The sequence below is a fragment of the Argentina anserina genome, chromosome 2, assembly GCF_933775445.1.
Source record: "Argentina anserina chromosome 2, drPotAnse1.1, whole genome shotgun sequence".
In the NCBI taxonomy this organism is placed as follows: domain Eukaryota; kingdom Viridiplantae; phylum Streptophyta; class Magnoliopsida; order Rosales; family Rosaceae; genus Argentina; species Argentina anserina.
Window position 1 is genome coordinate 5670198 of NC_065873.1, and position 15954 is coordinate 5686151.

At 38.7% G+C, this 15954-nt stretch overlaps 2 protein-coding genes across 5 annotated transcripts in view; one reads left to right on the forward strand and one right to left on the reverse strand.

Moving 5' to 3' along the window:
* Positions 1-15954, forward strand: part of LOC126781941 (phosphatidylinositol 4-kinase alpha 1) — a 90298-nt gene that overhangs the window by 13367 nt on the left and 60977 nt on the right. For 2 of the 4 annotated variants that reach the window (XR_007670718.1, XR_007670717.1), the window contains exons 24-26: positions 114-322; positions 645-806; positions 907-1336. Coding sequence is in view for 2 of the 4 variants with exons in the window: in XM_050507066.1 (XP_050363023.1) it covers positions 114-322; positions 645-806; positions 907-1165 (630 nt within the window). In the remaining 2 variants the exon portion in view is untranslated. Of the gene's footprint in view, positions 1-113; positions 323-644; positions 807-906; positions 1394-15954 lie in introns of those variants that run through there. The other 2 variants (XM_050507066.1, XM_050507065.1) reach the window with 1 other exon arrangement.
* LOC126783844 (BURP domain-containing protein BNM2A-like) lies at positions 8676-10303 on the reverse strand. The gene is made up of 2 exons (XM_050509377.1): positions 9704-10303; positions 8676-9569 (listed from the first exon to the last, which is right to left on the reverse strand). Exons 1-2 carry the CDS (start codon positions 10301-10303, stop codon positions 8676-8678), a joined length of 1494 nt encoding a protein of 497 aa, XP_050365334.1.

A 15954-nucleotide genomic window follows, 5' to 3' on the forward strand; every position in this document is an offset into this window, starting at 1 on the left:
TTGATGAGTGACATGTTTTAGCTAAGCCCTGTTATCGTTTAAGTTTGAGCTAAATGACTGGCCAGTGGCCACTGCTTATTGGCTTTCTTATTTTTCGATATTTTGTTTTGCAGGTTGTACCAAATACACGAAGTAGAAGTCAGATGGGTGAAACGACTGATGGTGGTTTGTATGAGATCTTCCAACAGGACTACGGAACTGTTGGCTCTCCCAGCTTTGAAGCGGCTCGTGAGAACTTCATCATTAGCAGTGCTGGTTATGCAGTTGCGAGCCTTTTACTTCAACCAAAGGACAGGCACAATGGCAATCTTTTGTTTGATAAGTATGGTATCTCTCTCTCTCACACAAATAAACCCTTCCCCTTAATTATTTTCTTGCCCAAAGATTCAGATATTTATGATGGGACACTTATTCAGAGGTTTTTCTCACAGTTATCCTTATGGCTGGTGGGCTGTAGCATATTAGTTTACTTGTTTCCTTACCTTTGTATTGTGTGTGAAGCTTTTGGTTTCCCTTAAATTTCTGTTCCTGTTGATTATTTATCCATTATTCTGCTCTCCTCATTAGCAAGAAATTGTACTTATAATGGAATACATGGAATAATGATACTGCAAAACTATGCTGACATGCCACTGGTAATACAGTGTCGGAAGGCTTGTGCATATTGATTTTGGTTTCATCCTGGAAACTTCTCCGGGTGGAAATATGCGTTTTGAAAGTGCACACTTTAAGCTTAGCCATGAGATGACACAATTGCTAGACCCTTCTGGGGTTATGAAGAGTGATACCTGGAATCAGTTTGTGAGGTAGCAAAGAGTTTTGAATTTTTTTGAATTTAATTTTCCCCCTCCCCTCTGTTTCTGGATGACATTTCCACTTACTGCACTTTTCTTTTGGTGTTAACAGCTTGTGCGTGAAGGGGTACCTTGCTGCCCGTCGCCACATGGATGGGATCATTAGCACAGTGGCATTAATGCTAGACAGTGGATTGCCTTGCTTCAGCAGGGGAGACCCTATTGGAAATCTTCGCAAGAGATTTCATCCCGAGATGAGTGAGCGTGAAGCGGCCAATTTTATGATCCGCGTGTGCACAGATGCCTACAACAAATGGACCACCGCTGGCTATGACTTGATACAATATCTGCAACAGGGCATTGAAAAGTAAAAAAGGAAACTTCTCTCCAGTGTCATCTTATGTACATGATTCCTTGTAATTTATAGTAATTACTAGCTGTGATTTTTTTGTCCTGAGGGATCTCCAATTTGTAGCATTGAGGACTCTACTCGGCTTTAAATCGAATCAATTGTATTCTAGGGATAGAGGATTCCTCGTGAGGTTTGTAAAGATACAGTTTGTAGTGATTAAATATAAATGCAGTTCCTGATCATGTCACCAACGTAGTACTTCAAAGATGAATGAAAATTTGTTCAAATGATATGCAATATCCTGATTGAGAGCTAAGTTTGCCTCCACACTAACTCACATGGCCAACCGGCATTCATGCTTAGATATTGGCATATTGGCAACGTTGCCAGAAGACTGCTGTTCTTCATAGGTTCATTTCCCCTAGTTTCTTCATTTTTTATTTTTGACGACGCCACATATAATCATGCTAATATCTACTTTACCCCTGTGGAAGTTCATTCTCAGGAGAACTCCATTCCATTTATACTCCAGATATCTGTTTGTGGAAATGCACATATGCTTCATTATCTTTCTAGATTTTATGAAGGATGACCAAACCAATGAATTTCAAGCTTTTAGGATTTCTTTGAAATCGAAACCTAGTACAAGATAATAAGTATATGAATCCCGAAAACGTAAATTAGTGCTGCTCAGTTGAGCTTAGCGTATAGATAAAACATTTGGCTTAGATATTTCTATCCTGTTGAAATTGGCTACGGTCAACTTTTATTCTGAAACTTTTGCATCAGTGATTATTAGAGCAAATTTGGTTTTTTTGTTTTTGTTACGGAAGATAATCTTTAAGTTTCATTTGTTGAATAATAAGTCATAAGAGACTCCGCACTGCCTTCTCATGATTGGGAGGGGAATGTTTGCTGCTGTATATAGGCCGGCTGTTGTTTTTTTTTCCTTAACAAAACCGTCACAATCAAAGTGTGAGCAAAAGATAGATGCTAGCTAGGTCCCAAACTGTAACATAAGATATCAATGAGGCTAGGTGCAATGAAATGAGGCTACATGATTGTTTTAAGTTGATAACCAAACTACATTTTTCGATTGTCATTTTACCACATGGCGCAACCTCACAATTTTGGTATGTAGTTATGAGACAACAACAACAATGAGACAATGACACTATTAGAGTTTTCAAAGTGTTGTATGATTGTGAGTCTGTGATAGACTCATAGTTTGTAACTCATTGGGTTAAATTTTTGGGATGATACAAGATTTTAATTGTGAGGACGACTGATATAGTATACAACTGAATTTATTTGATGCTGGTATTGGCTTTGGAATTGTGTAGGGAAGCAAACTTTTGTGTTTGCTAATTCACTGCTGGCTTGCTGCAAGTGGAATGCATATCTTCATATGCTGCAATATGCTTGTAAATTAAAGAGAACAACCGAAGCCATAGTGAATTGTATAGCGATGTTTAAATCTTCTACTATTTTTCTATTTCTATTTGCATTCCAGTGTAATATCATGATCACGATGCATATGTCCTCAAGGCTTATGCAACAAACAATTCTGAAAAGCATATACCTACAACTCCATCCTTGCCTTTTTTTTTTCTCTCAAAATTTCTGTAGCAGCCAAATTGCAGAGAAGTAACCGAGGATGGAGCACGTACAACTTGCATTTCGAAAAGTTTGTGCTTCTCCTTGAGTCGGTAGTCATGTAGTTTTATGAGACCAGTCTCACACATGTGATGGGATCGGAAAGCTAACTGGACTGGAGCAGATTATTTAAACTAGAAATTAATGGGATTAGAGCTTTCTTGCTTAGTTTAGGCTTTACTCCATGCGAGAGTTCCATATATAGACTTTAATGAACTTAGTTTGGTTTAGAACTTTAGATAGCTTGTCTAGCTTTCTTGTATAAGTTCGATCTGTTAGACTCTGACTGTTTTCGCAATCAATTCTTTTATGGAAATGACACATCTCTATTCTGTTTAATGAACTTAGTGCATTCAATTGTTTCGTTGTATCTATATATATATAAGCGGGTCATTTAATCTGTGGCGTATCCGCACAGGGATTATTGCTCAATCCAATCTTTGTTTGGCTGGATAGCGTTTTCTGCGTGCAGCTGCTCTGCAGGTCTTGTCTTTGTGAATCTATGTTTTCTCGGGAATGAAATTCGTTGACAAAGCAGGCACAGGGTTTAGTGATTGGAAAGATTAGAATCTATAAACTAACTAAAGAGAAAGTTAACAAGCTTTCTTTAAATTCTCTCTCAGTTTAAATTTGTAGAGAATTAAGCTGAAAACCAACAGAATTGGAAGGGCCGAAGATAGCTGTATATTCAAGCGCAAGCGAAAGTGCGAAACAACTAAAAACCCATACTCAAAACATGTCACATGTCACAGCCGCACAAAGTTAATGGCTGAGAGAAGTGAATGGTTAAATACCTCAGAATATGCTGGTGCATACAGACACTATCAGTCATCATACTATGTGCCACAGTGGTGATTGATGATGTCTACATATCAATGCCAGACGAAATATATTTTGAAAATAAAATTATTTCTAACTAAATAATTTTGTTAGAGATTTTATATATTTTTGAAATTTAATTAATAATTTTGGTAGAGAATATATGGTAATTCTATTAATTAATTATAGTCATTAATATAATTTGTAAATGTAAATAAAAATTGAAAAAAGTCATGAAGTTAATACGGAAACAAATCTTCAGATATTTATTGATAGAAAATCTTTATGATGGAAAAAGATACGTACGACTTAAAAGGAACTAACAAAATTTGGTATGATTCTTGGTGATATACGTAGTATCCATTATTACATACTTAAGGCTTATTTATATATGTCCTTGGTGATATACGTAGTATCCATTATTTCATACTTAATGTTTATTTATATTTTAGTGTGAAATACTACTTAAATTGATTTCTAATGAACTTTCCTAGCCTAAACTGTAAACTGTAAACTGTAAACCCTAAATCTATTAATTTATAAAATTAAATCCAAATTGTGTTTACGTACCTTAGTACGTACTTGGTCATCGTGAATAATGACCTTTCTTTCAAAGTAAATCTACCATTAATTAGGGAAAGGTTCCAAGTGAACATTACTAGCTAACTCCTTATCAGCTAAGGGTTTAGGCTCTTAGCTAGATACTTAGATGACTGCAAATTCCAATGGCTTTGTTTTATTACTATAGCAATAATCGAACTCTCACATTGATATTACTACCTCATTATTGGCTGGTTGAACACTTATTTGTCACTCTAATGTCACTTGACTTTAAATTCAGTGTGAAAATTGATTTCTATTTCAATGCATGTCAATATATAATATGTACATTAGGAAAAAATTGTAAGTTAAGATTGTAAGTTATTTCAATTTCCATTTCAACTCTAAGTTTAGTACTTATTTATAATTAAAAGACATGTACATGACTTGAAATCGCAATGTTGGTGATGGCTAACATCTATTTTAGTGCTCATATATGTGAAATGGATGAAATTACTCATATTGAACTTGGCATGACGTTTATTAGCTTAATTATGTTAATGTGGATGATGACTTTTTTTACACATTAATTAATTACTATTTCTTTGATTGATAGTGCATGTGTTATAAACCTTTGGTTCATTCAAACTCTAAGTAGTGTTATGATTATTTTTCCATGTGAAAACAAATGAGCAATAGTTTGAAACTATCAATGAAGTCTCACTTGACATTTGAAGAACGCTTTCAAAGTTGTGTTTGAATAACTATTTATGAATGATAAACTCTAACACTCCATCAATTCAATTATCATAGAGATGATCTTAATTACCTCTTCAATCATACCAGATGAAAATTATGTTGTAAGGTAACTAAATCGTTTGAATCAAAAAGGTATCTGAATTATATATATCTCCATGAAAATATTTCCTTAAGAAAAACAAAAATATTTTCTAATTTAATAATCATAATGAATAAATTAAATGTCGTATATATCTCATGTCGTAATTAATAGAATAAAATCCATATTAGTCAACTGAATTGAATCACATTGGGAGAGTTGAAAATGGTAGTAATCACATTGGTAAGATTCTTTTGGTAAATTGACTCAAATGCAAGTTCGGGGTGCAAATTGACAATTAAGACCAAATTTGGGGTGTATTTTGGCAATTTTGCCTTTTTTTTTCTGAAAGGATGTCACGACCCCAAAATTTCAAGCATAAAAACTCAAAATTTCAAAGTCGTGAAACACCAAAACAATCTCAATGAATCGAAATCATTTTAAATGCCACATCGGATCATTACTGAGTTCATAATACAACTCAGACAAACCAATTATTACAAACCAAATTTATAATCCAACATTACATAAAAATAGAAATGTAATAATCCTCACAATCTCTCACAAAACCCACAAATAAATCCTCACAAGTTCTCACACAATCCACAATAAAAACCTTACCACAAGTAGGATAATGAACAACTTCGAGTCTTCAGAGTTGTCCCTCGATTTCCACTAATCAACACTTGCGAAATTATTCCCTACACCATTGAATTGGTGCACCGGGATTGTAAACACAAACCCGGTAAGCTTTGCAGCTCGTATGAGTAAAATGAAAATATAACTCGCATGTCAATATATACGAAAATCCACAAATCAACAAATATAAATGCACTCATGAGTCAATGGACGGCTCATCTGGTTGTCCCAAAAAAATATGAAATGAAGTGCTCATGAGAAATTGGGCAACCCTTATGGTTACCCAAATGCATTTATAATACGTGTACTAATAAACGCTGGTACACATCTGTTACCCCTCACGTAGTACACCGCCGATATTGGACAACCTTCTGCTACCCAACATCCAAAAATATGAGTACTCATGAGCCGATAACCCATCTAATACCTCACATGCAGTACTCCGGCAGACAGACTAGAGCTCTAACTGTATCGTAACTTTCGCCCGGCCAAATGCTAGGTTCCGACATGCCAAACACGTCCGAAGACATAAACACGTCTGAAGACATCAAATCACGTCCGAAGACAAAACGTTTTAACAAATACCATGTTAAAACCACATACAATAATCATCACCTCATATTGTACAAATTAAATGACATGCTCGACATATAAATCTCGTCATCAAAATGACATAATCACGATAAAATCATAACAGTATATTATATAGCAAAAAACAAATATATATATATGTACCTATTTACCATTTATACAATATATATATAATCCACTATATCATATACATGTCATATTCCATTCTTAAAAATTTTGCAAAAATCTTGAATCTCCGCAAGGGTATATTCGTAAATATGTGAGATTTTACTCACCTTATCAACTCGAGCGTAATTCCACAATTTCCGAAGATAATTTATTTCCTTGATTTATTGATCACCTTGAAAAGATAAGAAAAGAATTTAGAATCATTTCGTAAACCTTAAATGCCGAAACAGTAATAATAAGTTACTGTTCAGCAATTTCTGGTTTTACGAAATTACTGTTCACGGGGTTATTATTCAAGTATTTATGTACAAATACACATCAATTACGTATCCCTGTACGTGTACATACTGTTTGCGTATTTCTGTACGTATGAATACTATTCAAATGTAAATACTGTCTCAGTAAAATATTAATTACTGATTTACCCTTATGGAATTACTTTTTTACATTTACTGAAAGTAATTTACATTTACATTTACAGTACTTAAATTAAAATTACATTTACCGTACGTAAAATAAAATTTACATTTACTGTACGTAAATCTCATTTTTACATTCACCGCCGTAAAAATAAAATTTACAATTTACTGTTTGAAATTACTGTTCACGTGCCGCCACACGTGGGCGGCGACCGCGCCACTCACTGTGGCAGCGCGTGGGGCCCATGCGCCGAGCCTAAAGCCGGCGCGTAGCACGCCACCGCCGCCCCATTTATCTTCCTTTCTTCCCCCTCCACTCCTACACGGCCAAGGCCGTCTCCACACCGCCCCACGCACTCACACGCGGCGCCTAAGGCGGCGGTGATCCACCCTCCTCCTTTTCCTCCGATCTCCACCAAAATCAACCCAAAATCAACAATCTTCAATCACACAATCACACATAACAACAATCACTTCAAATCTTACGTAGATCGTACGGTGGAGCCGTTGGTACCTCGTCGGAGTGGGATGAATCGTGGGCAGTGCTCGATCCCTCGAGGAGGGCTTGTCACGGCTCGAGTTGCGTTGCAATCGCTGACCTGCGGTGTCAGAGGGTGGAGAGGGGTGAGAGTCGAGTGCTTGCGTCAGCGGAGGGCTGCTCGCACGGCGGAGGCAACTCGCGCAAGCCTAGGATCGTAGCGCGGCTTCACGACGGCGAATGGGGTTGCGTCGTGCTAGGGGTTTGGACCGGAGAGTCTTGCGGTGCTTCTGGGCTGTGCGGTGTCGTCCACGGAGGGCCGGTCGGCGAAATCGCCGGTGAAGTTAGAGAGAGAGGGAGAGAAATCGGGGAGAGGCGAGAGAGAAGAGAGAGAAAGAGGGGAAAAGAGAGAGGGAGGCGCGGGGTGAGGGTTTCCAGAAATGGAAACCCTAGCTCCATTGATTACCTATATATACCCGTTTCCAAAATCAGAAACTACTTCCATCGTTAATAACTTTCACGTCGACGTCCGATTCGAACGCGTGACATGTCCACAAACTCGTATCGACGAGCTCTACAACTTTCGTGAAGGAAGTTTTCACAACCGAGTGACGGAATAAAAGTCGATATATACGTTGCGGAAACGTAACGTTTTATAATTAAACGTTCCGAGAACGTTTCCGTTTTCGTTTAGAAATGTCGCGAACCACCAATTGTCGTTTTGAATTAATTTCACAAATTTAACAAATTGAAAATACTCAATAATTAGTTCCGAAAAATTCGGGTTATTCTATACCATGATGAGTACGAGGCACGTAATATGTGCTCACCACGGATGTTAACAACTATCAATGTAATCAATAACAATGGAATCACGTATAAATTAATAATTATAATAGGGGGTATAGTGTTAATGATATCTTTGAGTTTGAGATTATAGTTTTTGGTTATAACTTTGATTAAAGAGGAATCGAAGTTCTTCTTTCTCAAAGTCAAGTTTCTCGCTTGATTACTTTCTTCCTTAAGTTTATCTTTGTGTTGACCAAGCATGTGATCATGTTACGACTATAAAGATGAAATTGAAGGAAAAAAATAACGAAAAAGATCGACCCAAAAAAGATGTTTGAGGAATAAAATCATTAGTTCATTACAAGCTCCAACTTCTTTGTTCACCAGGTACTTAGAGGTCATTTTACACAACACTCAGATCTCTTTAAAGCAGCAAACCCGAAGAAAAATCAACTGATAATTGAAAACATTAAACCCTAATTGATTACAGTACCAGAACATGCATGGTGAGTAATCATTATTGGACATGCAGATGGATACGAGACATACAACTATTACATGCTGGTGATTGGGGTTCAGAATTATCAACTGCTTAGAAGGTTGCTGCTGGTGGTGACGAAGGAATCCAAACTAGATGATTTGCAGGAAAAAAATGGCAAACTGGTGAAGAAGCACCGGCTTTGATTCCCAACAACCGAAACAAATCATGGTCAGGGTCCCAATCAGAAGTGTCCATGTGACAGACAGCTACAGCTTCCACCTTATCTCCATTCTCGCCTCCCAGTGAAACCTTGAAGAACTTGGTGTCGTTCTCAAAGTGGTGGCAGAAGAAAACAGCATAAGGATAAGGCACGGGGTGGCAAAAGACCATTTTTGAAGCCAAGACTTGTTTGGGCTCATCCAAGATAGTGTACTTCTGTGTGATGGCAGTAGAGGTTTCTGGGTGGGTGGTAGAGAGAATGTTGAAGTTCACCCCTGAACCAATGATTTGCTGAACAAAGTCCATCATAGATTCTAGGGAAGTAGCACAGAACTTAGTCTCTCCCTTAATGGGTTTGAGCTCGCACTGGTCGAGTGTCCAAGCCATGTGTTTTCCGTCACGAGAGTCGCGTGGGGTAGAGAAGAGCTGGAGAAGGTGTGGGAGCTGTGATGTTGAGAATGGAATGGAATCGGCTGTTTCTTTAGGCAAGAAACGAGAATGCTCTTGTTTGGGAAAGTTGAGTGGCAGTGTATTCCCTTTGTAGAAATCCTCGAAAGTGAAAAACCCTTGCTTGAGCGCCTCAGTGTGATCCATGGGAGAAGATGAATGTGAATGCATATGATCATGATGATGATGTCGTCCCATTGGAGACTCGGACTCCATTCCAGAAACCACATTTTGGGAAGGTGGGTGTACTTGCTTCCGATGTTCGCAGTTCTTCGTGTCTTGTTTAGAAATGTATCCTGTTATGTAAGGTGCATCTACTTCTTTTGTACCCTTTTGTGCCTTGTGCAGAAATATATCCAGTTATATAAGGCTCCTCTACATCAATTTTTCCCTTTGTGTCTTTTGCAGAAATGTATCCCGTTATGTAAGGCGCTTCCACCTCCTTGCGCTTTGTGTCTTGTGCGGAAATGTACCCTGTTATGTAAGGCGCTTCTACCTCCTTTGTGACCTTGGTGCCTTGTGCGGAAATGTATCCGGTTATGTAAGGAGCTTCTACTTCCTTTGTGACCTTTGGTGCCTTGTGCGGATCTGTATCTGGTTATGTAAGGAGCATCTACTTCCTTCGTGGCCTTTGTGCCTTGTGCGGAAATGTATCCGGTTATGTAAGGAGCTTCAACTTCCTTCGTGACCTTGGTGCCTTGTGCGGATATGTATCCGGTTATATAAGGAGCTTCTACTTCCTTCGTGACCTTGGTGCCTTGTGCGGATCTGTATCCGGTTATGTAAGGAGCATCTACTTCCTTCGTGGCCTTTGTACCTTGTGCGGAAATGTATCCGGTTATGTAAGGAGATTCTACATCCTTCGTGACCTTCGTGTCTTGTGCGGATTTGTATCCCGTTATGTAAGGAGCTTCTACTTCCTTTGTGACCTTGGTGCCTTGTGCGGATCTGTATCCGGTTAGGTAAGGCACTTCTACTTCCTTTGTGACCTTGGTGCCTTGTGCGGAAATGTATCCGGTTATGTAAGGAGCTTCAACCTCTTGTATGCCTTCTTTAGCTCCATAACTAGTCATGTATGGCGCATTTTCTTCTTTTCTCTCCTGTTTGAGTACATTCCCTGGTCCGTTGGCCTCACGAAACTATTTCAATGAAAAAAATATCGACGTTTTAGTACATAGTTAGTTCAATTATATATCGAAGTTCAAGTTCTTTCCATCATGAAATCTTGTTATAAATCTATTCAAAGTTATATGAATAGTATTGACTATTGATAATGTGCCTGGATATAGACTGAAGTTGTCCAAGAACTTCACACTCGAAATACTAAAGACGCTGATATCGCAGCTGCATGAGTTTTTGCATTAAGACACTCAGCAAAGCAAGTTAAAATCATTCAAATTCAATTAAGTACGTGGCCCTCTCAATGAGACAATCTAGCTTGCTATTGAATGAAAAAAATATTAAGAATATCTATAAATTTGCCACACGCTTGTAGAACGAGAATCTGAAAACAAACAAGAATGCAGACACGTGTACAAATAAAAGTAATTTATTGAATATCAAGCGCGGGGTTACAATCTTTGGTGAACTCCTCTGATTCTATCTCCGTATGTGATTTGGCTCAAGGGTGACATGCACTTGATCTTGAGGATTTGAGTTTGATTTGATGAAGAACGAGCGATTTGGCCGCTTGATGATTCTTCGTGGACTTGAGTTTGGATTGGAATTGGATTTGATGAAAAACGAACGATTTGGCCGCTTGATGATTCTTCGTGGACTTGAGGTTGGATTTGGATTTGATGAAGAACGAGCGATTTGGCCGCTTGATGATTCTTCGTGGACTTGAGGTTGGATTTGGATTTGATGAAGAACGAGCGATTTGGCCGCTTGATGATTCTTCGTGGACTTGAGGTTGGATTTGGATTTGATGAAGAACGAGCGATTTGGCCGCTTGATGATTCTTCGTGGACTTGATGATCTTCGTGGACTTGAGAGACTTCGGGATTTGTCGAGAGTGATTCTTACTCAAGTGATTTCCTCTCTTCTTTTCTCCAAGTCTCAAAATCCTCATCTCTTCATGTTGAAATGGGTATTTATAGTGTCAAGGTTTCTATTTTGTAGAATATTTTAATGACACTAAAATAATAAATTTCTTTAATTGTATAATTAAATCAATATGTATTTTCCGATTAATTCAAAATTAGTCATTCACATAACTAATTTAAACAGAAAAATAATTGATGTAATTATAGCCGTTAAAGAATTTATTAATTTAATCAAATGTCCGATTACCATTTCGAATCGTCAATGACATCCAATTTTCGAAATCACGTAGCTTTGATTACGATCATTCGTTTATGTGCTAACACGAGTTTTATTCGGATCCGCACCAACTTTGTTAACTTTTGGGCCACGTGTACAATTTTGTCAGGCTCTTGGTCAATTTAATCATTTAACGAAGATAATTTACTTCATTAAATTTCATGTGTCTACAAATGTCCCCACTTCAAGTCGTGTTGCAGACATGTCGTCGTCGCGTGCCGAAAACGCAGCTTGAAGTATGTACTTGATCTTGAGAATTTGTGGAGCTAGCTTCTGAGGCTCTCATCATTGCACACATGCTCATTAAGAACAACATTGAAACATAATTTATGTTTCTCCACATATGCAGTCGAGTCTTCATTCACTTTAGGTTCATAAACTGTCAAATAAGATTTGTCATAGGCAGTGACAATATCATCCTTCTTCCGGAAAAATTCCTTCTTGTTTAAAGGTCTCTTTCGTACCACAACTTTTATCTTGGCACGTTGTTTTCCCTTGTGCTTTCTTTTTCGGTCTACACTAATGGCAATGATGCATCTTGAATCTTGATGTAACTTATTCAATCAATCTTTCTTCGACTATTGGTACACGCACTAATGGATCCATCATATTGTAGTTGGTGAGTAGTGGTGCAGACAATGAGTAAGTATTCCTGGAAAGGCTGACCATCTTTCCAGCTGAAATTTCAAAAACTGATGAAGCTCTTCAATTGGTGGTTTATATCTTAAATAAAGATTTATTGCATGACTCAAGAATCCACTCCCTGGGACTCCATTTAAAAGAGAGGTGATCAGTATAAATGACATTGTGATCACATCAGGTTCAACTTGAGCACTTTGTAGCCATTCATTTATGGGACAAGTTCTTGATATCACTGCCACCTCTCCTTTTGCGAATACTTACAATATCACATGCTATCATGATATAGCACGACGTTATAGAAAAGAAATAGTGGAATATTGAGTAATCATCTTCCACATGCATGCCATTCTCTGTCCCAGATACCCTATCACCAAAGCTCTCTGTCAAATCCTAGCATTCATTCTCAACCATCTGAATGTCATCATTTGAACTGCCACATTCGGTAATATATATATCTCTTGATTCTCCCGTCAATTTGATGTACTTGTGCGTTCCACAAGCGATGCTTCCATATTCAAAATACTATTACTCACACAGGGCATAAACTTCTCGTCTTGGTCTATATGGATCACAGCAGTCTCCTTCACCGTCGGTGGCTTCACTATTCTCAAAGACTTCAACGCCTCCATCACAGCCGACGCTTCCGTCGACTAGTCCACGCTGGTCAAGGAGTTCAGTCTGTATTATACTGCTTCCTCATTTACAACTCCACGGTCTCCACCGCCACCTAATTTCATTGAAGCCATGGCAAGGTCATATCCGATTGAAAACAACACGGCTCTGGAGATGGTGTATCGAATCAACGTCGGGGCAGCCCCTGTCTCTCCAAACGATGACACTGGAATGTACCGGACATGGGAAGGCTCCGACGAAAGTTATTTGGATCAAAGGAGTAAAAACCTTAGCGTACTACCACAGAACATCACCATCGAGCTCAACTTCGACACAATTACGGAGTACTCTGGTGAGACTCCATTTTTTGTGAGTTTGAATCTGGTATTACAAAACATGGAGATCGATCGTTTCAAATCTTTATGGCCAATCAAACAGCAGAAGAAATTGTAGATGTCATCGGATGGAGGGGAGCAAATGGGAATCCAGTTTACAGAGACTACGTTTTGTACATGCCTCCTCCGATTGGAAGCCAGAAGAAAGTGAACCTCTTTCTAGAACTCTTTGCGCTCCAAATTGATAGGTATACTAATTACAACGATGCAATCTTAAACGGACTTGAAATCTTCAAGCTCAGTTACAAGTGCTCTGTTTGTGACAAGTCTTTTCCTTCATACCAAGCACTCGGTGGACACAAGGCTAGCCACAGGAATGGGTCTTGAGAAAGTGAAGACGGAGGTGTAGTTGCAGCAGAAGCAATGGTATTCAAAAGCCCCTGCATGGTTTTTTATGGTTTTGGCAGAAGAGGAGCCGTGGAGGGATCAAATGTATAATTGAATCATTGAATGATTCAGTGTGGTTGTGCTTCAGTGCAATCAGTTTTGGTTGTTTTTTTGGTCTGATTTTTTTGACTTTTTTATACCAATTTTGACGTTTTTTTACTTTTGACTTTTGACGTTTTTTACTCTGACTTTTGACTCTTTTTTTGACTTTTGACTTTTTTTTTCTGACTTTTGACCCTTTTTTTTGTAAGATTTTGACAACAATTCGAGTGTTGCGGTCAATCAAACCATTCGACTCCTTTCAAAATGCGTTGATTTCTGACGGATTTGAAGAACGTAAACGACCTAATCGCTTGATTGCTCTCATTTCATAGACTTGACAGCAGTCAACAAAAGCGTGTTAGGCTTTACGCATCACATTCACCATGGTGGCTTTCAAGAGTTTGAAGAACGTAAATGACCTAATCGCTTGACTGCTCTCACTTCATAGACTTGACGGCAGTCAACAAAAGCGTGTTAGGCTTTACGCATCACATTCACCATGACGGCTTTCAAGAGTTTCAAGGACGGGACGATCACTATCCTCGACGATGTCGAAGATGAGTAACATGATGGCGCCACCTTAACCGTATATCCCTCTTTTACCAGGCCATTCGCTTTTAAAGCTCATTCTGTGGCAGTTGAATTCCTGTCTTTCAATGGACTTACGCAGTGAATCGTCAAGTAGCCAGCTATCAAATGCCCAGGTAAGGCGACAAGTTGCTAAGTTCAGATGTTTGTAGGGCTTCGCTTGATCACGACAACCTAAGAAATTTGGCAAAATACTTTTGATCAACGTCAGTCTATGCTTGATTCCCTTGAGAACTTGAAGGAAGAACAACAGATTCTAGAGCAGATGTTGGACTTGCTACATGCAGACATTTTTCTTCACGATGCATGACTTGTTGATTTATAACAGAAAAAGTGCCAAATCCGAGAGATTCCAGAACTAACTGCAACAGAGATTGAAGAGGCAAAGAAGTTACAAGCCAGTTTTGAAGAACGTTGGAGCAGCTTCAAGGGTTTGACCTAGATGTGACAGCTGACTTGAATGATCAGGATTTGCTCATCTCTTCTTCTTTTTTTTCAATCAAACCCTTATATTTTTTTTGATGTGATTGAACTTAAGATTGTTATTCTTAAGCTGCCTACGTATCATTCTAAAGAAAGAATCAAGTCATCACGTAGTTCAAGAGTTTTTTTGGGTGCCTTGTGCAGTTTAAGCTCATGCAGGCGTGGAACGTTTTTTTTTGTACTTTTTTCTGTGTCTTATGCAGTTTAGGCTCGTGCAGACTTGGAACGTACTTTTTGTGTGTGTGTGTGTGTGTCTTGTGCAGTTTAGGCTCGTGCGAACTTGGAGCATTTTCTTTTATTTTCAAGCATAATACTTCTTCAAGAACTTGCCGTTGATGGGACCGATCCTCAAACCGTCTTCCGCCACAATTTTGTAAGCTCCATTGGTGTAAACTTCTCTGACGACGTAAGGACCATCCCACTTTGACTTGAATTTGGAGCCATACTTGTGCGTCATAATAATGGGACTTCGAACAGCAAGGACTAAATCATCAACTTGAAATGACCGTGGTCGAACACCTTTGTTGAAGGCGTGTGACATCCGAGCTTGGTAGCATTCCAGGTGTTGTTGTGCATCAAGCCTCTTTTCGTCCAAAGCTTCTAACTCTTGCAAGCGCAACTTGACATTTTCTTCATTTGTGAGACCTTCTTGCAAAGCGATTCTCAATGACAGGATTTTTTCTCTAATGGTAACACAGCTTCGACACCATAGACGAGAGAATAAGGTGTAGCATTTGTGGCTGTCCGATACGTCGTTCTGTAAGCCCAGAGAGCTTCGCCCAATTTCTCATGCCAATCCCTCTGCTTCTTGCTGACAGTTTTCTTCAAAATGTTACATAGCGTTTTATAGAATGCTTCTGCCAATCCATTTGCCGGAGCGTTATACATTGAAGAAAAGTGAAGCCTGAAGTGAAATTTCTTGGTCAAATTTTTTGTTGCGGTATTCGAGAAGTATTTGGCGTTGTCCGTGATGATGCATCGCGGTATACCATAGCGTTGTATAATGCTTCCAGTAATGAAGTCCACAACATTTTCTTTCTTTATTTCTTTCAGCGGTATCGCTTCTGCCCACTTTGAGAAGGAATCTGTGGCTGCCAAAATCTACATATGACCAGCCGGTGATTTCAGAGTGATGGGTTCGATTGCATCCATTCCCCAGACATCGAATGGGTGCGAAGCAATTGTCGGATGCAACGGCTCAGGTGGCTGATGAATGAAGTTTACATGAAACTGACAAGCTTGACATTTCTGTG

What these genes read in the sequence shown, in the direction of transcription:
- LOC126783844 (XM_050509377.1), bottom strand. Translation starts at nt 10,303, where the DNA reads ATGACTAGTTATGGAGCTAAAGAAGGCATACAAGAGGTTGAAGCTCCT. An exon ending in GAAGCGCCTTACATAACAGG is followed by an intron (nt 9,570 to 9,703) that starts GTACATTTCCGC and finishes TTTCTGCACAAG; the next exon opens with GCACAAAAGGGTACAAAAGA.